The 22,933-nt window shown below is 38.3% G+C and overlaps 1 protein-coding gene across 2 annotated transcripts in view; it reads right to left on the reverse strand.

Annotated features, from left to right (window-relative positions):
* Positions 1–7,546: 7,546 nt before the first annotated feature.
* The window catches only part of GNPTAB (N-acetylglucosamine-1-phosphate transferase subunits alpha and beta), a 114,252-nt gene continuing 98,865 nt past the window's right edge, over positions 7,547–22,933 (reverse strand). For both annotated transcript variants that reach the window (XM_089651805.1, XM_089651806.1), the window contains 6 exons: positions 21,819–21,932; positions 19,496–19,581; positions 19,297–19,395; positions 15,442–15,609; positions 14,218–14,308; positions 7,547–9,421 (listed from right to left, as the gene is read on the reverse strand). In XM_089651805.1, the coding sequence (XP_089507931.1) occupies positions 9,344–9,421; positions 14,218–14,308; positions 15,442–15,609; positions 19,297–19,395; positions 19,496–19,581; positions 21,819–21,932 (636 nt within the window). In that variant the 3' untranslated portion in view covers positions 7,547–9,343. The remainder of the gene's footprint in view (positions 9,422–14,217; positions 14,309–15,441; positions 15,610–19,296; positions 19,396–19,495; positions 19,582–21,818; positions 21,933–22,933) is intronic.

Consider the following 22,933-nt stretch of genomic DNA (forward strand, 5'->3'; position numbering starts at 1 on the left):
AATTTCCATTGGTGTGCTTACATTTTTACATGACTGTACAGACTTCAGAGAGAGAACTGCTTATATGTATACAGTTATGAAAATATGTAACTGAATGCATGGAAACTGCCATATAAAAATGACTTTCAGATATCTAGATAGGAAAAAGGCCTCAGTTTCTTGAGGCATTACCATACACATACTGCCTACCACAACTCAAATAGGATGGCCCCGGAATTGTAACTGTAACAAGGATATGGATATTTAAAGTGGTTGTAAAGGCTCAAGGTTTTTTTTACCTTCTTTCATTCATGCATTCTATTCTGGGTGCAGCAGCCTTCCCAGCCTCCCTAATGCTTACCTGAGCCCCATAACAATCCGGGACTCAGCCTCTTCATTGGGTCAGACAGCAGCGGGAGGCATTGACACAGCAGGAGACATTAGCACTGATGTCAATCTCAGCCAGTGAGCCAATGAGGAGGAGGGTGAGGGGCCAAGCTGTGGCTCTGTGTGTGAATGGACACACAGAGCAGTGGCTCTGGAGCGAGCCTGCTTGGGTGCCCCCATAGCAAGCTGCTCGTTTGCAAGCATCAACAGGGGACCCGAGAAGAGGAGGATCTGGGCTGCTCTGTGCAAACCATTGCATAGAGCATGTAAGTACTTGTTTTTTTCTTTAATTGCCTTTAATATAACTAAGTATTTACAATTTTTTTTTATGTTTCAAGTTTTCTAAGATTCTAAAAGAAATATCAAGAAACATCAGAAAGTCCAACGTGTACAGATAACTTTAAATACTGTGAAAGGACTCAAGGTAAATACCGGCGTTAGCCTCAAAATTCACACCAGAAACAGTCGGTTCACCCTGCTACCACCCAATTACTGACTCAACAGCCTTGTGATCTCCAATGTACACACAGAGCAAGTGTCAGGGAGTGGGTGAGTATGGTGAACCGAGTTTCTGAGAGAATTATTTAAACATCCTCACTTTGAATTTTGAGAACAGCTCCACTGTGCCTGCAAGGACAGAGGACAGTAAGAGCTTCTTTTAGATCTTGTTTGCATGTCAAGAATATATAAAAACTTGAATTTCCATAACCTGGCCACAGTTACACTTAAAACTTTTATTCCTTCAAAGAACTGCTGCTCTTTAATCCTTATTTCTTTTCTGATTATTCCAGACAGGCATGGGTGAACAGACATAAAAATGAATTCATGGGATGAGATACCATGATTAGAATTTAAAAAAAAAATAATTTTGTGAATTGCATAAGGAATGGTATAATTAACTGCACATACAGTTGTGTTCAAAATAATAGCAGTGTGTTGAAAAAAGTGAATAAAGCTCAAAATCCTTCTAATAGCTTTTATTTCCATACACACAAATGCATTGGTAACACTACACATTCTATTCCAAATCAAAACATGAAGAAAAATATATCAAATTTGTGCTGTTCCTATAAAAAAATTGAAGAAAAGTGAATATTAGACTGTTCAAAAAATAGCAGTGTTTGTATTCTTCTTTGCAAACTCAAACATTCACTATATAAACTGAAAAATGTTTGAAGATTTTGCTTTCCTTTGAATCACTTAATTAATATTTAGTTGTATAAGCACTGTTTCTGAGAACTGCTGTACATCTGCGCTGCATGGAGTCAACCAACTTCTGTCACTGTGAACAGGTATTCCAGCCCAGGATGATTGGACTACATTCCACAGTTCTTCTCTATTTCTTGGTTTTGCCTCAGAAACTGCATTTTTGATGTCACCGCACAAGTTTTCTATTGGATTAAGATCCGGGGATTGGGCTGGCCACTCCATAACGTCAATCTTGTTGGTCTGGAACCAAGATGTTGCACGTTTACTGGTGTGTTTGGGGTCGTTGTCTTGTTGGAACACCCATTTCAAGGGCATTTCCTCTTCAGCATAAGGCAGCATGACCTCTTCAAGTATTCTGATGTATTCAAACTGATCCATGATCCCTGGTATGCGATAAATAGGACCAACACCGTAGTATGAGAAACATCCCCATATCATGATGCTTGCGCAACCATGCTTCACTGTCTTCACAGTGTACTGTGGCTTGAATTCAGTGTTTGGGGGTCGTCTGACAAACTGTCTCCGGCCACTAGACCCAAAAAGAACAATCTTACTTTCATCAGTCCACAAAATGTTGCGCCATTTCTCTTTAGGGCAGTCAATGTGCTCTTTGGCAAATTGTCACCTCTTCAGCATGTCTTTTTTTCAACAGTGGGACTTTGCAGGGGCTTCTTACAGATAGCTTGGCTTCACATAGGCGTCTTCTAATTGTAACAGTACTCACAGGTAACTTTACACCTTCTTTGATCTTCGTGGAGTTGATTGTTGGCTGAGTCCTTGCCATTTCGGCTATTCTTCTATCCATTCGAATGGTAGTTTTTCGCTTTCTTCCACATCTTTCAGGTTTTGGTTGCCATTTTAAAGCATTTGCGATCATTTTAGCTGAGCAGCCTATCATTTTCTGCACTTCTTTATAAGTTTTCCCCTCTCCAATCAACTTTTTAATCAAGGTACGCTGTTCTTCTGAACAATGTCTGGAACGACCCATTTTCCTCAGAATTTCAGAGAGAAATGCACTGTAACCAGCATGTACATTTGCTGCCGTCCTTCCTTCAATAAGGGCAATAATTGCTACCTGTATTTCAAAGAATGATAGACCTCACTAATAGAACTCCACACTGCTATTATTTTGAACATGCCCCTTTCAATTAGTGATTCAATTACACAGAATCAGCAGCATGCATGTCATGACTGTTGGGTCTGTTGGATTTCTATTACTCTACTACACCTGCTAGTAAATTATTTGCCATGTAGAAATATCATTTCTACCAAAAACAGTGATTGATCAGGTTAGTGATGTCTGACTGCTATTATTTTGAACACAACTGTATATTTATGGGATACTGTAATTCTTGGTCATTCCACCTGGTCTTCAGTCAACTTAGAAAAAAAAATATTTGTGGTCCAGTCAGACCTTATTCACCTAGTTCATATTGTATTTGGGGTTTTTTTTTTTAGCATTAGCTATAACTGGAGTCTATACCTGCTTTAAACTAGGACTAGACTGGACTGGACTAGAAGAGATCATTATCAATATGTCAAAAACATCTTTGAGAATTATTTTTTAGCTATCATCCTACAAATTACCGTATTCCTGATCCAGAGTGTCTTCTCAGCTCACAAGGGCATCCCAAACCACATTTGACCTTTGCTTCAAAGCCTTGTAGATACCTTTCGTTCCTGTGAAAATGTGCAGCAATTTTGGTCCATGTGTGTTTGACATACCTTCAGCATTACAATGTAATATCTCCCCTGACGCCTGGGTAGCACTAATGTGTCTACACTAAACAGACACCAGAATAGATCAACATGTTTTTTTTTTCACAGTGCTCCCGTATGTCTTTTAGCATCAACCTACTACCAGCGGATAAACAATCAGTAAGGTGCAATGTATGTGCTGTATAAAAATTGATATTGTCTTACAAACTGCCTGCTTCCAGTGGATGCAATGTAGCATTTTAGAAAATTGTGAACTTACGGAGTCATGAGAAGCAAGCTTTTTGTAAAACAGTATATGTAAATAACACTAGGGTGGTTCTGGGTTTGGAGTGCTGATACCATTTTAACAACTTTTTTCTCTGTGATGTATGGAACTTTTACCTGCAATGAAAGTTGAACACAAATCTTGACAAAATGTGAATCCTAAAGGTCATTTGTTTTCAATATAAATGATGGAATTTTTCCAAGGCAATGAAGTACATTCCAATGAAATGAAAGAGTTTATTTACTAAAGCTGGTTCACTCAGAAGCTTGTGCACTTCTGCATAGAAACCATCTGCACCAGATTCTGATTGAACCAGCTTTAGTAAATAAATCCAAAGTGACGGTAAATGGTTTCATGTTATGTACATGCACACTAAGTAATGTACACTTTAATAATAATACAGCTCTTCTTAAAACGTGAAGTTAGCAGTGCAAAAACATTTCACTTAGATAATAACATATTCAATATACTGTACATCAGTGGTTCTCAACCTGTGGAATCTCAGACCCACATTTGTCCTAAAGTCCAAAACTAAATTTAATTTCCGAAACATTATAATTTTTCCCACAAAACAACCTCTGCACATACGTACATAATTTTACATAATAAAACACTTTTTTAGACTTTAAAAATACACAATTATTTTAACCATACAATGATAAAAATCCACCAACGCCCTGTAACTTTAAGCAATGTACTCTCTACTTCACACTAATAGCTCATTAAGCTGAGAAATACCCACTCTACCTCTCACTCTCTGATGCACACAAAGTTAAGAGTATTAATGTCTTCAGTGGCTTTCCCCTTTCCTTATCCCCCCTTCACACCCTACTTTAATACCCACCTTAACCCCCTTTTAATACCCTCCCCTTTCATGGTTTCCTTCAGTCCTCCCCTTTCATGCATACTTTCAGCCCCCCCCCCCCCAATCACCATTGCTTTCCTGTTTTTTCTTTCAAAATGCGCTCTTCATCACCCTTCCATAACCCAGGAAAAGTAATTAGTAGAGTCATTCCTTGGCATCCAGTGGTGCTTTTCTTCCCTCCTGTGCGGCTGTCTGGCTGGAAGGAAGTGTAGTTATATGTCACTTTTTACCAGTACTGCCGTGGAGGAAGGGGGAATGAGCGTGAGGGCCACAGGACTGCTTTGTAACTGCAAAGTGCACACCACCTTAATGGGACCAGCTAGCCACGATAATGCAAATATTAGGGCCAGCCTGTAGTGTAGTCCCGGCCATCTTAATATTTCTATTAGTGCGGCCGGCGTTTTTTTTTTAAGGGCATCGGCTGTTTTATTGGGGTATTAGAGACCTGGGGGCACTTACGCTGCGGACCAGTCTGTCCCTGGTCACGACCCGTTACTTGAGAAACATGGCTGTACATCCACCATTAATATATAAAGTCACATACCAGCAGTTGTGGGCATGTATATACAGTGCTGTGTTCTGACTTCCTGTCCCAATCCCAAAACAAAATAGACTCTGGTAGAGCGGTCCTCGGCTATTCACAAAAAGCTTTGAATTTCCAAGGCTTCCTCTGATTGGCTGGGGTGCAGATTGTGACATCATCCACCTTCCTCTCCACCTCAGTCAATCAGAGGGAGCCTTGTATTCATTCTGAATACAGAAAGGTTCCTGTGAATGGTTGAGCAGCACTCAGCCCAACTCAAATTTGTGCTGGGAGTGAGACAGGAAGTCCCTGTACTGCTGCCGGAACACATATTGTTATGTAGCATACAGTTTATACAGTGCTCACAGCAGGCACATCTGTTAGTGACAGTAATAGTTCTTTTGGACCAACTTGGTCCAAACAAACTATTTTAAAGTGACAGAAAGCTGAAGTTAGGCTTTAAGGAGTAATTCAGTTCACCTGTTCCCACTCAACATATAGAGCAAAGTAATTAAAGAGTTAAATAATGGACAAAATACTCTGTATCGATCTCTAACATCCAGGCAGAATTTAAAGCCCTAATCCAGCCACAACTTTTTTTTTCGCAGGAAGTAGTGGAAAATCTATGCTTATTTGCATATTTTTTACTTTTTATAGTTTTATGCTAACAAGGATCCATTTACTTCAAAAACACTGAAGTGCGCTGGAGACATACCAGTAATTCCTTCTGTATTGTTGTGGTGCTATCCACTGGCTACTTTAGCACCCCGTATATGGGCAGATTCTGGTCTGGTGTGTAATGGGGATTTCTTGATCTCTCTAGTAGGTACACAGAACATAAAAATATACTTTTTTTTTTGGTAAAGTAGAGAAGGTTCAAACCAGTTCTATGAACAAAGCACAGGTTGAATACCTGTACCAAAGACTTCACAAAACAAGGTGCTACACTTGGATAAGCCATCCCTGTGGAGTGGATCATGCAGTTTTCTATTGACTCTTGAATCTGAAAGAAAAATAGTTTTTAGGAAATGATTCACTCACTTCATCATCATCAGGGGACTTGGTTATGATACCAGTAAGAGAACCCATTGGTTTGCACAGGACGCAATAGGGTTGATTTACTAAAACTGACTCAGGCAATAAAGTACATGCCAATGAACAAAGTGACAGTAAATGGTTCCATTATATGTACATGCATGTTAAGTAATGTACACATGCACACAATGTAAGTAATGTAATAATACAGTCCTTCCTAAAACGTGAAGTTAGCAGTGCAAAAACATTTCACTTCGATAATAACATATTCAATATACACTCTCCAGCCACTTTATTAGGTATACCTGTTCAATTGCTTGGTAACACAAATTTCTAATCAGTCAATCACATGACAGCAACTCAATACATTTAGACATGTAGACGTAGTGAAGACAACTTGCTGAAGTTCAAACCGAGCATCAGAACGGAGAATAAAGAGGACTTAGGTGACTTTGAATGTGGCATGGTTGTTGGTGCCAGACATGCTGGTCTGAGTATTTCAAAAACTGCTGATCTACTGGGATTTTCATGCAAAGCCATCTCTAGGGTTTAGAAAGAATGGTCCAAAAAGAGAAAATATCCAGTGAGCGGCAGTTGTGTGGATGAAAATGCCTTGTTGATGTCAGAGGAGAATGGGCAGACTGGTTCGAGATGATAGAAAGACAACAGTAACTCAAATAACCACTCCTTACAACCAAGGTATGCAGAATACCATCTCTGAATGCACAACATGATGAACCTTGAAGAAGATGGGTTACAGCAGCAGAAAACCACACTGGGTGCCAGTCCTGTCACCTAAGAACAGGAAACAGAGGCTAAAATTCGCACAGGCTCACCAAAATTAGACAATAGAAGATAGGAAAAATGCTGCCTGGTCTGATGAGTCTCAATATCCCTAGAGATGGTTGTGCATGACAATCCCAGTAGATCAGAATAAATCCTTAAATATTCTGGTCTGGTGCGCAATGGGGATTTCTTGATCTCCCCAGTAGGTAAACAGAATATAAAAATACACTTTTTTCATTAAGGTAGAGAAGGTTCAAACCAGTTCTCTGGATAAAGCACAGGTTGAATACCTGTGCCAAAGACTTCACAAAACAAGGTACTACACTTGGATAAGCTTTCCCAGTGGAGAGGATCGTGCAGTTTTCTATTAACGTAAGAATCTGCATAAGAAGAGCTTCATAACTTGTAGGAAGTAATTAACTCACCTTATCATCATCTGGGGACTCAGTTATGAGACCAGTAATGGCACCCATTGGTTTGCACAGCACACAATGGGGTTGATTTAACTAAAACTGGAGAGCGCAAAATCTGGTGCAGCTCTGCATAGAAACTAATCAGCTTCCAGGTTTTATTGTCAAAGTTTAATTGAACAAGCTGAAGTTAGAAAATGATTGGCTACAATCCACTGCTGCACCAGATTCTGAGTGCTCCAGTTTTAGTAAATCTCCCTCAATGTGTCAAGAGTCTACAAAGATTTCTATAATATAATACACGAACAGAATATCCTCATGTGGACCAAAATAAATGGAAAGTCAAAATTCAAAAGCACATTAACAAATAGTTTTTTCAAAAATTTATTGCATGACATCCTTTGCCATTGTTACTTCCCCCATTATTTACATTTAAACAACTTTTCTATTTACATATCATATTAAAGTTAACATAGCACAATTTCATTAATTCCCATCACTGATCTACAGAGATAGGTCATTTAAATTAAGACAAACTTCCACCAAATATTTCACCATTATACATGGTAAAGGAGGGAAGCACGTGTAATCATAATAATGGAGCAGGGACGGGTTGTATAAAATAAGATGATATTTTTAAGAACAAAAAAGAACAAGTAAAGCCAAAGCGATACCATTTATTGAAACAGATTAAAAAGGCAAGCTTTTGAAGCAGATTTAGTCATCAGGCAAAGTACAATCTAAAAACCACACACTTTTGATAAAAAAAATAAAGTGCTGTATTGCACGAAAATGTGTGCCCATTACACTCATGCCCGATGAAGAACCCCATCTGTAGGCTTGCATTTTAAAGGAGGTCTCCAGTCAAGATTAAAATTGTCAGTATGCTAACGTATTTACATTCAGACTTTTTGTGTGGATGCATAGTGGCTACTGCTGAATGGCACAACATTGTGTAGGATGGCTCATTTGTTGTGCATGACTCTACATTGCCTTAGACATACTTCATTTACTGCTCCAGGGACAAAACTGTTGAGTGGCATGCTTTTTTTTTCTTTAAAAAAAAAAAAAAACATTCAAAATGAAAAGCAAACAACACCTATTACATTGTACACCTATTACAAAATTTTGTATTGTACCTTAAGTCCTCTTTAGGTCTCTGGAGTTAGTCAATAACTGGTACCACTTTATTTAATGGCTGTCATAAAACAAGTATGGAGACTGCCATTGCTGGCCTAATTCTGAAAATACTGCTTGCCTGATTGTTCATAGTATTTGTCAATGTCACAGACTGGAAAAAAGCATGTAGCAAATTACTATTTTTATTACTAAAAAAGAGTCCACATTCTTTGTCTAGCTTTGTTTTAGGTCTGTAACTCAGAATGTATTGAAGCCTAGGTATCAGACAGCCAGGAAACTAGCAATTTAGTAAAGGTGAGTAATGGCAGTCCCTATAATACCATTGCTAATCTGGTATGACATTCTGAAGTTCAAAAATGATAATGTTCTTGCTTCTTAACTAGAAGTGCATTTCTGGGGGAAAAAGAAACACCCGATTACAAACCCAACACCCTTAATACAATTAGTCCAGCACTAGGACAAAACATGAATTATCTGTACATAGGCACTTGACTGGTTATTTACACACATAAAAGAAATACATTCATAAGTCACACAATTCTGATATCCATAACTGTTTTGAAGATTGCAGTACATATTTAATTCATTTGGAACACATGAAAACAGTCCAAAAAGGAGTGCTGGAAGCAAGTTTTAAATATTTAACCGAAAATATGGTTTGATTTGCCCACGCCGAGCTGTCACTTTTAATGGCACATCATGTGTTGCCATTTCATAATCCTTTGGTATAAAAGGTCAGATGTTCAAAGCAGTAGCTGACCTATAACTGTTACATCCTCACATATTATATTCCAGTGGCACCAATAATCTGCATTCAGACACATCTATGCCTCTTACAGAATTTGCAGGATGGACTTCCCGTGATGTAATACTTAAGTGAAGCCACCTCATTGCAGTTAGAATACTTATTATTGGAGTTATCAGTGACAACTTAAGTGGAGTCATTTCTCTTTTGATATAAGACTCTGATAGGACTCTGTCCTTCATTCACCCATGAGGTAGTCAGGTAGAAAATCAGTCCTGCTTTACACTTTACTTCTTTCTGGGGTGGCTTCAGTCTGCATTCTCCTCCTGGGAAAAAGCTTTCTTTTTAGTGCAATCAACTGTAAAAAAAAAAAAAATATATAATGTAATTATTAAAATGTGTGTAAACCCCAACAATGAACTTCTCTTACTTGCAACATTTTTGATCTGTTTTGTGTACACAATTAAAAAAAATCTGTTGATCCTGCTAAAAATTCATGGAGCTTGCCAGTTCCTGAGCACGCTTGCAGTACTATCAGCCCTCTAGAATCAATATAGTGCAGAGCAACCTAAAACAAATTAATAAATAAGTCCAATATAATAATTGAAATCTAGCTATACACATACAGCGCCTTGAAAAAGTATAGATACCCCTTGACATTTTCCACATTTTGTCATGTTACAACCAAAAATGTAAATGTATTTTATTGGGATTTTATGTGATAGACCAACACAAAGTGGCACATAATTGTGAAGTTGAAGGAAAGTGATAAATGGTTTTCAACATTTTTTACAAATAAATATGTGAAAAGTGTGGCGTGCATTTGTATTCAGCCCCCGAGTCAATACCTTGTAGAACCACCTTTCGCTGCAATTACAGCTGCAAGTCTTTTTGGGGATGTCTCCACCAGCTTTGCACATTTAGAGAGTGATATTTTTGCCTATTCTTTGCAAAATAGCTCAAGCTCTGTCAGATTGGATGGAGAGTGTCTATGAACAGCAATTTTCAAGTCTTGCCACAGATTCCCAATTGGATTTAGATCTAGACTTTTTAATTGGGCCACTCTAACACATGAATATGCTTTGATCTAAACCATTCCATTGTAGCTCTGGCTGTATGTTTCGGGCCGTTGTCCTGCTGGAAAGTAAACCTCCGGCCCAGTTTCAAGTCTTTTGCAGATTCCAACAGGTTTTCTTCTAAGATTACCCTGTATTTGGATCCATCCATCTTCCCATCAACTCTGATCAGCTTCCCTGTCAAAAGGGTTTTTTTTTTGCCTTTAAAAGCTGAGCTTAAAAAATGCCTCTAGACTACATAATGTGCATGGACACATAGGGTAACATTAGTTGCTTCTACATGCAAAACGCTAAACTCCTCTAGGATCAGCATTTTTAAAGCCAGTGTGCATCGAGCCTAAAAGTGTCATAACTAGAATAAAAAAAAAACAAAAAAAAACAGTGCTCTTTGTGTTTCCAACACCAGTGAAACAATGGCCGCTCATCTTAAGAATATGACCCCTGTATTACCAGTCAGGTCATAAAATTGCTTGCCCCCTTCAATGGATAACTCTCCTGGTGTTCACAAGTCCTCTCTCTTAGTCAGCACATATAAAAAAAATCCCTTGATCGGCATTGTTTTTTTTATTCAAGATATTACACTTTTAGGGTAACGGTGAACTTTATTACAGGTTTACAGCTGGATTTCAATAATTCTATTGGACTTAATAATTTTATTTTAACTTGCACTTCTATATTGATTCTAGAGTTTGTTAAAAGTGTGGTGAAGTCACTTTTTCAGCGTTCAGCTAGCAATCTATTCTGTTTTTGCACATTAGTTAGTTGATTGTTTTGCGTGATATTTAGCTATTGTTGTGTGGTTTAGTTTTGTTATATTATTCTTAGCCCTGCGTTTCTCATGACATGTTCTAGGGCAGCCACCCAAAAGAGCAAAGCAGAAGGTATTTACTTCAATTGCTCTGTTAAGGTATAATCCTGAAAAACAGGGTCGTGTTAGATATTCATTGCTCTGGTCCAGTTAGCTGCAGTTTTGCATCCTGAATTGCAGCACATGCTGGTTGCAGGGCTGGACCTGCAAGAAGAAAAAGAGCCTTTAAAGCGATAATAAACCCAAAACCAGAAGGCAATATATTGCCACTCCTGAAGATGTCATGATGACGAAACGCGCTGGGAAGAGCTAGTAGCATACCTGGAGGAGGAGAGTGTGATTTACCGAACACTGTGAGGGGACCATTGGAGTGGAGAGATTTCACCTGACAGTAGAAGGGTAAGGAGTGGAAAAGGTCTCAACCTAAGTGCATTTGACCTGCTTAACAATTTGTGGTGAGTGCGGTTTTGGTGGGGGGGAGCACGACTGCATTCATAGGATTTATCATCCATATGTCATGAAGTTTGTGGTCACGCATAACTAAATCACTAGAACTGTCACAACAGATGTGAAAGGGGTAAGGTAGTTTTGAATATTATTTAATGATTTATGGTTATTGGACTGATTTAAGTTGGTTGGACATTGATTTATAAGTTTATTTCACCTATAGTGACAATATTGGAGTTACAGTGGATATAAAAGGTCTACAAACCCCTGTTAAAATGTCAGATTTCTATGATAAATATAAAAAAATGAGACAAAGATAAATAATTTCAGATCTTTTTCCACCTTAATGTGACCCATAAACTGTACAACTCAATTGAAAAACAAACTGGTATCTTTTAAGGGGGGGGGAGTAAAAAATAAAAAACTAAAATAATGCGGTTGCATAAGTGTGCACACCCTCTTATAACTGGGGATGTAGCTGTGTTCAGAATTAATCAATCACATTCAAAATCATGTTAAATAGGAGTCAGTACACACCTGCCATCATTTAAAGTGCCTCTGATTGACCCCAAATAAAGTTCAGCTGTTCTAGGAGGTCTTTCCTGACATTTTCTTAGTTGCATTCTACAGCAAAAGCCATGGTCTGCAAAGAGCTTCCAAAGCATCAGAGGGATCTCATTGGTAAAAAGTATCAGTCAGGAGAAAGTACAAAAGAATTTCCAAGGCATTAGACAGACCAAGGAACACAGTGAAGACAGTCATCATCAAGTGGAGAAAATATGGTGCAACAGTGACATTACCAAGAACTGGACTTCCCTCCAAAATTGATGAAAAGACGAGAAGAAAACTGGTCTGGGAGGCTGCCAAGAGGCCTACAGCAACATGAAAGGAGCTGCAGGAATATCTGGCAAGTACTGGCTGTGTGGTAAATGTGATAGCAATCTCCCGTATTCTTCATATATTTGGGCTATGGGATAGAGTAGCAAGACGGAAGCCTTTTCTTATGAAGAAAAACATTCAAGCCTGGCTAAATTTTGCAAACACACATCTGAAGTCTCCCAAAAGCATGTGGGAAAATGTGTTCTGGTCTGATGAAACCAAGGTTGAACTTTTTGACCATAATTCCAAAAGATATGTTTGGTGCAAAAACAACACTGCACATCACCAAAAGAACACCATACCCACAGTGAAGCATGGTGGTGGCAGCATCATGATTTGAGGCTGTTTTTCTTCAGCTGGAACTAGGGCCTTAGTCAAGGTAGAAGTAATTATGAAGTTCCAAATACCAGCCAATATTGGCACAAAACCGTCAGGCTTCTGCTAGAAAGCTGAACATGAAGAGGAACTTAATTTTTCAGCATGACAACAACCCAAAGTATACATCCAAATCAACAAAGGAATGGCTTCACCAGAAGAAGATTAAAGTTTTGGAATGGCCCAGCCAGAGCCCAGACATGAATCCGGTGGAAAATCTGTGCGGTGATCTGAAGAGGGCTGTGCACAGTAGTTCCCCTCGGAATCTGCCAGATTTGGAGTGTTTTCGCAAGGAAGAGTGGGCAAATATTGCTAAGTCAAGATGTACCATGCTGATAGACTCATACCCAAAAAGACTGAGTAGTGGAATCAAATCAAAAGGTGCTTCAACAAAGTATTAGTTTCAGGGTGTTCACACTTATGCAACCATATTATTTTAGTTTTTTATGTTTACTTCCCTCCACCTAAAAGATTTCAGTTTGTTGTTCAACTGAGTTGTACAGTTTATAGGTCACATTAAAGGTGGAAAAGGTTCTGAAATTTATCTTTGTCTCATTTTTTTACATCACAGAAACCTGACATTTTAACAGGGGTGTGTAGACTTTTTATATCCACTGTATATATGTTTCATTATATTTCTTTTATAATTAATTAATGCGTGCGGAAACACAGACACTTGTTGACTTGGCAGAAAGTTTATAGGGTTGTTTGGAATACCCCTAGCTACAAATCCTCATGGCGTACGGGCGGGAGGAAGTGCCTAAGTACCATATAAGGACTCTAGGCAGAAGTGGCAGTTAAATGTGCGACCTGTGGTGTGATGTAACTCCTGGTCATCCACCAGAGACTAAGCTCTGAGTGGTTGACCTTTAGCACCAAATCTGAAAAATGTACACTGTAGTGAATAGAATTCAAATATTGCCCTAGACCACAACGCTGGGCTGTATATAAAGTCCAGGCTTTGCCCATTACAGTAAGCATACCCCCCAAAGGGGTCTTCAGGGTCTGTGTTCCACAGGGATGAACCACAGTCCTGGACCTGTATAGCATCCTACATCTGACTACAATGCACTGCAAAATGCAAGTGCCAAGGTGAGTGACCCTGCAGGATTAGGAGCCCAAAGCAACATTAAAGTCCATCCCCACAGTATGAGATCCAGGCACAGTTACCAAGGCTTACCAAGGTTGTTCCAAACTGGATGCACTGCTTCTAATTGTGGCATTGGCAGGCAGTGAGGAATCAATGAAAGAATTTGAAGAAAAAGTAATAAAGGAAACTAAAAAAGTGGTTTAAACCAAGAGTGATTTCTCTGTGAAGTAGAAGAGATCCATCACCCTAGAACACCAGCAAAAAACTGAGGACTCACAGAGTGGAATAGGGTTAAAGGGGAGGCACCCAAAGGGCATGTCCTTAATAGCTTTGCCAGTGTCCAATCACCTGAAGGTAGGAGCCTATAACCCAATGAATGTGAATACCTTGCTTATGTCCTGTACTGCACAATTAAAATACATTTTTTTCTGCGTAATGAATCAGTAGGAATTTAGCAGCACCAGAACGAAAAAAATTACCTGTTCAGCAAAAAAGGAGATGACTGTAAACACAATCAACGTAGCCAATACACAATGTGTCCAGAACTTAAGTTTGTCTCTGTAATGTCTCCTAAAAGCACAAAAATTGGTGATAATATTTTATATAAAAAAAAGGTTATAAACAAATCTACATCGGTACACAACCACAGAAATTCCAGACACAAAGTGAAAACAATAAATAGGCTAAATTTACCCTAAAGTGCATCTAAAACATACTTTTTTTTAAATGTTTTGGATAGAGTGATGAGGGACTGAACGTCTCTCAGGTACTCTTGCTGTGCCCCTGCTAGGGAGTTTCACCCTTCTCATTTGTCCTTGTGACTGAAAGTGATGGAAAACAGCAGAACAGGAATATAGAGAACGTTTTCCCACGGGGACACCTGGTCCAAAGAGAAATGGAAAGAAAATCTCCCTAATGGAAAAAAAAGATTATCTATTTCCTATTGCATTCAAAATAAAAATTGCCTTTTTAGCTTTGCTCAAATAAATATATTATCTCAGATTTCAAAAGACGCACCTTATGGCAAAAATGGAAAAAGCAGAAGGACTTTATAATCTGCCTAAACCTAAATAGATTTCTATATTAGTAGCTGTAGAAATGCCACAGCCTGTACTCTATTAAAAAAGTCCAATTCTCAACCAAGAGTTCAGAAGGATTAATTGGTAACCCAATAAAACTCAGCTGGCTAAATCAATGCTAAGTTCCTATTTCAAGTGTTTATAACAACATTTAAAATGTTTTCTCAGTATCAAAGGATACTTCTAAACCTCACTATACATGTTACAATCTTCCTGCACCAGCGTTGTACAACTTTCTTTTGTGTTATCAAAACTGTAATGTGAAGACTTATGAGATGTATATGAGAAAGTATGGACTGTTTGGGGTCCCAGACATTGTTTACTGAGCTCCTGTGGCTTTTCCTGTACCCTGAGGCAGGCCAGGATGTAACTCTGTTAAGAGACAAATTTTTCGGCCAGTTAACTAATCTTGTGTTTATTTTGCTGAAGAAAGCTGTTTTGTTTGCTTGTAAAGGACCAATAAAGACTGTTTACTTTGCTAAGCGGCTGCCTGATGATCCTGGATTCCGCATATTACACTACACTTAGGATTTTGTTTGCCAGGAATAAGAAGCTCCTATTTGACAAGGTTTCCATATTATTAATAATAATAATAATATTAATGAGTTAATAAATGCAGCTTACCACTCCTGCAGTTCATGCATGTGTAAAAAACGGTTGCGGTATTCTCTTGGAAGCTCAAACTGAGAGGGAATTGGAAACAAGGACTCGTAGAAATCCCTTAAAACTGCTTTAACGGTTTGCGCATCCTTGTGATTGTGGTTAATATTGTCATTCAGGCAGATGAATTTCCTAGAACAGTGTATATTATTTTATTTTGTATTTGCAATTCTACTAGAAAACGCAATTTCTGGAAAAGATCATATAAATGTATAACATTTCTCTAGAGAAAATTTACAGAACAAGATAAAAAATAAAAGTTCAAAATAAGCTGAAAATTGTTGACCAAGCAGAGATTGGTGGAAGGAAATTTGTACCCAAATTTTAAGTGTGTTGGGGCACTGACACCAATCTAAATGAAGCAAAGACAATTGCATGTACCTTCAAAACTAATCAAAAGAGGTGAATTTTATGCAAAGGACCCAATTGTTAATAAATGGAATGGCTGGTGTGTCACAGGAAATAGGTCTAGGTACAGCAGGAACTGTAATAGCTACAATATGGTATGGTTTGGAGGAAAAAAATTTCAGAAGGGACAAGGGGCCCCAAAATGCTTTAGATATCTTTAAGCCTGCTTTCTTCAACTAGTTATAGACTTGGGGTATAGGAGACATGTGTAGAAAACCTTAATCAAAGTACCTTGCTATGCCCAGGGACTCCGCACCTGCCATGTAGATGTACAGGACAGGAGTGGATCATCTTTTTTTTATAATAAAAAATTGTTCCTATTCAACCCTTCATTAACCATATTTAAATCTAATAAACAATTGTTCCTCTTGATTTCTCATGAACTATTACTTTTCTAGCTAATTCTCATTTCATTTTTTTTCCATTTATATTTTATGTTTTTTTATTGTTCATTTTTGTGGTTTTACATTAAGAAAATACACATTCTTTTTTCAAAAAGTTTTATTTCCTTTGTAAATAACGTCACTATTTTTGGTACCAAAAAACATATATATAGTAGTGTCATTATGAATAGAAAAAAAAACAGGCCCCGTTCACATCTGGCATTTTGCAATGTCATGCAGAGTCACTTTGATTCTGCCTGTAATCTCAAAAGGCACTACAACAGTGGGAAAATGCACCATGCATGTTCAGGTGCCATTCATTAGGTAGTAAGCACAGTTTTTTTTCCCCCAGAAATAAGATAACATAATATAAAGTTACCATTATTGCAAAAACAATAGGCCATAGCTGAACTGTAATATTTGCTCAGGTCCATAAGGGACATACAGGTGCAGAGTCTCAAGTGGTTTATCATCTACAAATAAACATCAGTACTGTCATTAAGGGCCCATGCACGCTATTAAACACTTCAGCTCTGGAAGAATTATTTCCTCATGTCACTTCCTCACTACCTATCACAGTTTCGGAGGTCCTAAAATGGTAAGAGAGTAAACCCCCCCCAAATGACCCCTTTGTGGAAAGTAGACACCCCAAGGAATTTGACAAGAGGCATTGTGAGTATTTTGCAGATATAATTTTTTTGTCACAGGGTGTTGAAAAAGAAAAGAAAGATATTTGTTTTCTTTCTTAATTTTACAAAAATTTGTGGCAACAAATTAGATCTGCAAAATACTCACTATGCCCCTTAGCAAATACCTTGGGAGTGTCTACTTTCCAAAAAAGGGTCATGGGGGGGGGGGGGTGCCTCTAATATCATGGCATTTCAGGGCCATACATTACCCACACTCTTCTAACCACTTGAAGACCAAGCCTTTTCTGACACCTTTTGTTTACATGAATAACCGTTTTTTTTGCCAGAAAATTATTTGAACCCCCAAACATTATATATATATATATATATATTTTTTTTTTTAAAGCAGGGGCCCTAGAGAATAAAATGATGAAATGATGGGTGTAGAAATTTTTTATAAGAAACAAGAGATACTTGTGCTCAAATCCCAACAGCTAGTGCATGCATTTATCCATCAGGTGCTAAAGGGGTGTAACCACATATTAACACTAGAAATTCTTTAGCACCTGATGGATAAATGCATGCACTAGCTGTTGGAATTTGAGCACGTATTGCAATATGTGTGAACTAAATATCCCTATTTATTGCATAGTCTGCTTGAAAGGGTATATACCAGTGTGCAGAGGGTCCTTCAGAATTTCTAGAAAATTTTTATGTCACAGTATCTGTGCAGTGATTTTTCAAATGCAAATGTTTGGGAAAAAATACATTTTGAATTTTAATGCACAAAAACACAACAGGGTTGATTTACCCCTATGAAGCGGGAAAGCCCGAGAAAGCCATGAAGGCAGAGGGGAGAACATCCTTTCCCTCTGCTTGTAAAAGTGATCCAGCAGCTAATTAGCCATTAAGATTGCTTTTACATGAATGCCAACAGCCAGCTGAAAAAAAAACAATATCAGGTTGATGCCAGTAGCTGGTCCTTGTTGGGCATATATCACCAGAGTACACTGGCATATGATGAATTAGGTCTGTGGATCAATATGAACGCAATTCATTCTTTTTTGTTATGTCCATGTTGAGAGTTAGGCCCAAAAAAGTTTAAATTCGGAAACCATGATAGGTTTCCATGCAAATTGTTTGGCAAGAGCTGAATTTGTGTGGCCTGTGATTTATTGTTGTGTGTATAAATTGCTTTGGCCCACAATCAATTGATACAAATCTTCTGCGAAAAACAGTGTTGGGGCTAAACGTTAACCCTGGCAGCTGTGCATTTTTGGGGACACTATACTAAAGAGGCACTAGTATAGTTCTGTTCATTATCAATATATTGATCCACACAAACATCATGCTAGTAATGACAGTGATCAGTGATTACCTAGCGTGAGTGTGATAGTGTGTGGGTAATTTAACGCTAGCTGACCCTGGCTGGGAGGGACGATAACTGACCCTGATGAGATCTGATATCGCTAGTGGCAGTAATACAGTGATCAGTGAACAATTCTATATACTGACACTGTACTAGTGGCATGAGCTGGGTGACAGGGTGATAAAAGTGTTAATAGGGGCGATAAAAGGGTTAAATGTGCTAATCTATTGTGTGTGTAAAATGTAGTACTTTTACTCGGTGCAGTGTTCTGTCTTCTTTCCCTGGACCAACGGGGGGGGCAGCGGAGGGTGCACACATGTGCTCTCACACCAGGAAATGGAAAGCCTTGTAGGGGTATGTCGCTTTGCCCAGAGCCATCTCTCACCCGCACATTGTGGGCAGGCAGTTGACATGTAGTTAAACAAAAAAACTAAAAAAAAAAAAAAAGTTCTCAATATTTTATTTTTTTAACTTTATTATTATTCTTTTTTTAAACATTTTCATCAGGAGTAGTACAATGTTACCATAGTAACATTACATTACTCTGGGGGGGTTATTGCTCCTGCAATGCAATGCTTGCTTTGAACTGTCATGAATGGGTTAAGTGTATGACAGTTCAAAATACAGTGATCTGTGATTGGCTCCAGCTGATCACATGGTACAGGGTGTGTGATTGACCCATGTACCATGTGAGAGCTGTGGGCCAATCGCAGCTTACCAGGAAGAAAAGCAAAGCTGTTAAGAATCAGATTGATTCATAACAGCTCTGTTAACATTGTGAGCATGTGACCACTGGGTCCTGATTACCAGGATCCATATTCCACTGAGTCCAGCGGATACAGCAGTTGTGGGGGAAGGGGGGTGGGTGCGCAGTGCCCCGTGTGTTAGGACAGCCAGGTCGACATACAGGTACGTCACAGGTCCTGTAGATGTTGCCTGTCCACAGTACACTTTGGGTGGCCAGTCTTTAAGTGGTTAGGCTTCTGAAAATATACTTTGAAGAGTAACTGATTTATAGTATTGATTTTACCTGGGGTTTTTCCTGATGTCATCTAACTGGCCAACCACATGGGAGACATTAGTACGAATCATCTTGAATGCAATGTCTTCTTCTCCCATAATTTCAAATCTTGGAGTAAAGGTAAAATGTTTTATTTGTAATGAAGCCATGGCAAAATCAAACTCAACTGAACAAATAATTGGTGCATGAGTAATTAGACTAACCTTACCTGTATTTATTCTTATCCTTGTAAGCTTTCCGTATCAAATCAGTTACAGGTTTACAATTAATTACCAGCTGCTTGGTCACTGGCGGCTGTAATAACATATAACAAACTGCAGCTAACAGCAATACAGATAAACAAACATACATACACTCTATAATAATGGTCAGGATTATGTTACACATAGCAGGCTTTAACACAGTGCACAGGGTAGGGATGTAAAGCTGCCAATAGCAACTACTGATAATTCAGACTTCAGCATTTAGAGATGTCAAAATAACTACATCTGATCGGTTGCTTTAGGTATCCACACCAAACACTCATGATGTAAAAGAAATTCTATAGATAAAATATTTTTAATATTAATAAAAGCAAAATGAAAAACATTACCTCCCCAGGTTAATATCTAAATCCCAACAATTATATTAGATGATTTGGATGACAGTCAAAAGTCAGGCTGTCAAATGCACATGCAAGCAAAAAAAATGTAATTTGGAATATGATTGATCACAAACCTGTGAAAAAGTCGCTACTGTGCTAATGTGTGCCCTCCACAACCTGACTTGATCTCATTTTAAAGTTATGCCAACATTACTTTGCATTGCAAGGTAGTGTTAAAAGGGGAATAAAACTCTACCAAAGTAAAATACATATTTTCAGTTTGAGTTTTACCATTTGTCTACATTACACAAATATTGTGAAAACGTTTTATCGACAGAATTTTTTTAAATTGTATATTGAGGCAAGTATCTGGGAGTGTGCAAAACAAGTAAATGGGAACAATTACAGGAAAATACCTATTTTTTTCTAATTTTGCCCTATTCCTCCTAATATCATCCTAGAAAATAAAAATATATGTATCCAGATCTGCTAACAAATTAACATCTTCCTGCCGACCGTACGCATATATGCGGCTTCACGGAAATGGGCTTTATCCGCATATATGCATATCAGTCTTTGTCTGCTGGGAGCGCGCCACATAGCATGCTCCCAGCACAGAGACCAGGCTCTGACCGGGAGCCCCGGGTCCTGCACTAAACATTGGGACCCTGGATTCCCGGTTCAAGGTCACCTGATCCCTGTGATAGCCTCTGATTGGCTATCACAGCAATCAGTCACTCTGCAGCCAACCCCTGTGTTTTCTTTATTTCTGAATGGCGAGGGAGAAAGATGTAAATAAACAAAAGTGTGTAAAAAAAAAATAATAATGAAAAAAAGGAAAAAATTACTAGATCAAGGTTTGATCTAGCTCAGTGCAAGGGTTAGTGTAAAACCCTTTACAGACGGGGCTGACCCGTCAGCGGATCTGCTTGCTCAGCGGGGGATCGCTCTACTGATCCCTGCTGAGAAAGTGGATGACAGTTCTGTGTCCGCTCAGTTGCTTCAAAGCGGACACAGATGTAGCTTACTCTTTTTTATGGGTCGGTCGGATGGAAATGGAACACCTGTCCGTTTCCACCCGACTGTCATCCGATTCACCAGACGGTTGGGGAACAACCGTTTGTTTTTAGTATACTGGATCAGATCAGATGTCGGCCGGTGTCAGCGGACACATGTTACACCCGCTGGTCCTTAGATGGCTATGGATGGTCCGATCAGGTCCGCCTGAAAAACTGATAGGAGGACCCGATCGGACTGTCAGTGTCAGAGACAGTATATTTTGGGCTGGATGTTTTTGAAATAAGCATGTTTTGAATTGTTTCTGGGCTGTACTACGAGTACGCACAACAACTAACATACACATAGTATTGTTGTGATCGTCAGGAGCAGGAGAATTTATTTTGGGTTGTTCCTTTGGTGGTAGGTTATGGTAGTAGCAAGAAATATACAGCTACATCTAAAAAAAAATGTTTTTAATATTTTGGGCCAGTTTTCCTCTGATAATAAAAAAAAATAAATCAAGAGATATCTGTTACCATTTAGCACAAAAAAAAAGTCCTGAAAATAACAAGGTATAATGCACCCGGATGCGCAAAGTAGTTACGAAGATAAGGTTTACTAACATGTCAAAGTTGCAAGTTGTGTTCAGGCATTAACATTTGTTTTACCCTCATTCACTAAAGGGTTAAAGCCCTAGTTCTATCTGTTCTGTTCTGTATCTAGTTCTGACAAAAACGATGTGTAACACATTGGGGTAGACTACAAATGCTAAAAGATATAAAGTTACAGAATTGATATGGATACGTCTCTGAAAAAAAAACAAAAAAAAAAAACACAACAAAAAAAAAAAACATGCTGTGACTCAAGGGGATTTAGGGAGAAAAAGGCTTGAGAACTCCAGTGGTTAGCAAAAACAATACAATATTTGTTACAAATAAGTAAACTTTACCATATTCGGATCATAATAGGATTCCTGAGTTGCCGGAGTAAAAAAATTCTCAGTACTATTAAACTGTACAGTTTTGGAGCAGTTGATAAGCATGTGTTCCAATCCAGTCAGATCCTAAGAAGAATAATAATGCCCAATATTTTCAGTACATTAGCTTGATAATGCAAAATGCACTCTTGTACTTTGTATTATGTTCATTAAATGCCATTCTTTATTGCTTCTAGACCAATAATCCTAAAATGCTTTAACTTAGTTTGTAAAAAATGATGTCGGTGCCATTTTTTAATAAATATGCAAACATTCCTTTATCTGTAGGGAAACTTAGAGGTTTAGTATGTTTATGTTGCTTATAGTTCTGTGATATCTGCACATTATTGAACCACTGCAAATGAAGTTAGTTGCATATATAGATATGCCTCTATCAAAATATCACTTTTTTATGTAATGTATAATAAATTACATTAAACTCCTAGGTTGGTACTGTATGCTCATGGGCTTCCAGCTTAGAATATCCATAGAGGATGGATTTTCTTTTTTTTTTCACAATCAATTGCTGATCCTGTGATTTAGTATACTTAAAGTAGAACTGTGGGCAAAACTTTTTTTGAATAAAGCAAGGGAGGGTTATAACCCCTGTCATATATTTTCCTTTTTTTGCAGAGATTTCTCTTCACTTCCTGTCCAATAGTCAAACAAGATGTCCGAGGAAAACCCTGCAAATTAAGGGAATGCCTTGGGGACCCCCAAGTCACCAGAACTAGTGTCCCCATTCTAATAAACCAGGCTGTAATTAGAAGATGTTGGGCCATAATAACAGAGGCAAAAAGTCTATCAGTCATTCTTGGCAAAACTTCCTGCTATCTTGGCAGTATGGATTATTCATCTTCAATATATTTTCTCCCTTAAAATGGATATACAGTTGTGCTCATAAGTTTGCATACCGTGGCAGAAATTGTGAAATTTTGGCATTGATATGGTCATTGGTGCAGTAAAAGCTTCTTCCTGGCACCTTGACCAAACAGTTCATTTTTGTTCAAGTATCACCGTATTGTACTCCTTAAAAACAACCACACCATCTTTTTCCAGAGCGGCCTGTATTTTTCTTGTGGTTACCT

Source organism: Staurois parvus, unplaced genomic scaffold (assembly GCF_062004578.1).
Source record: "Staurois parvus isolate SC_StPar_1 unplaced genomic scaffold, SC_StPar_1.0 ptg000025l, whole genome shotgun sequence".
Taxonomy (NCBI): Eukaryota; Metazoa; Chordata; class Amphibia; order Anura; family Ranidae; genus Staurois; species Staurois parvus.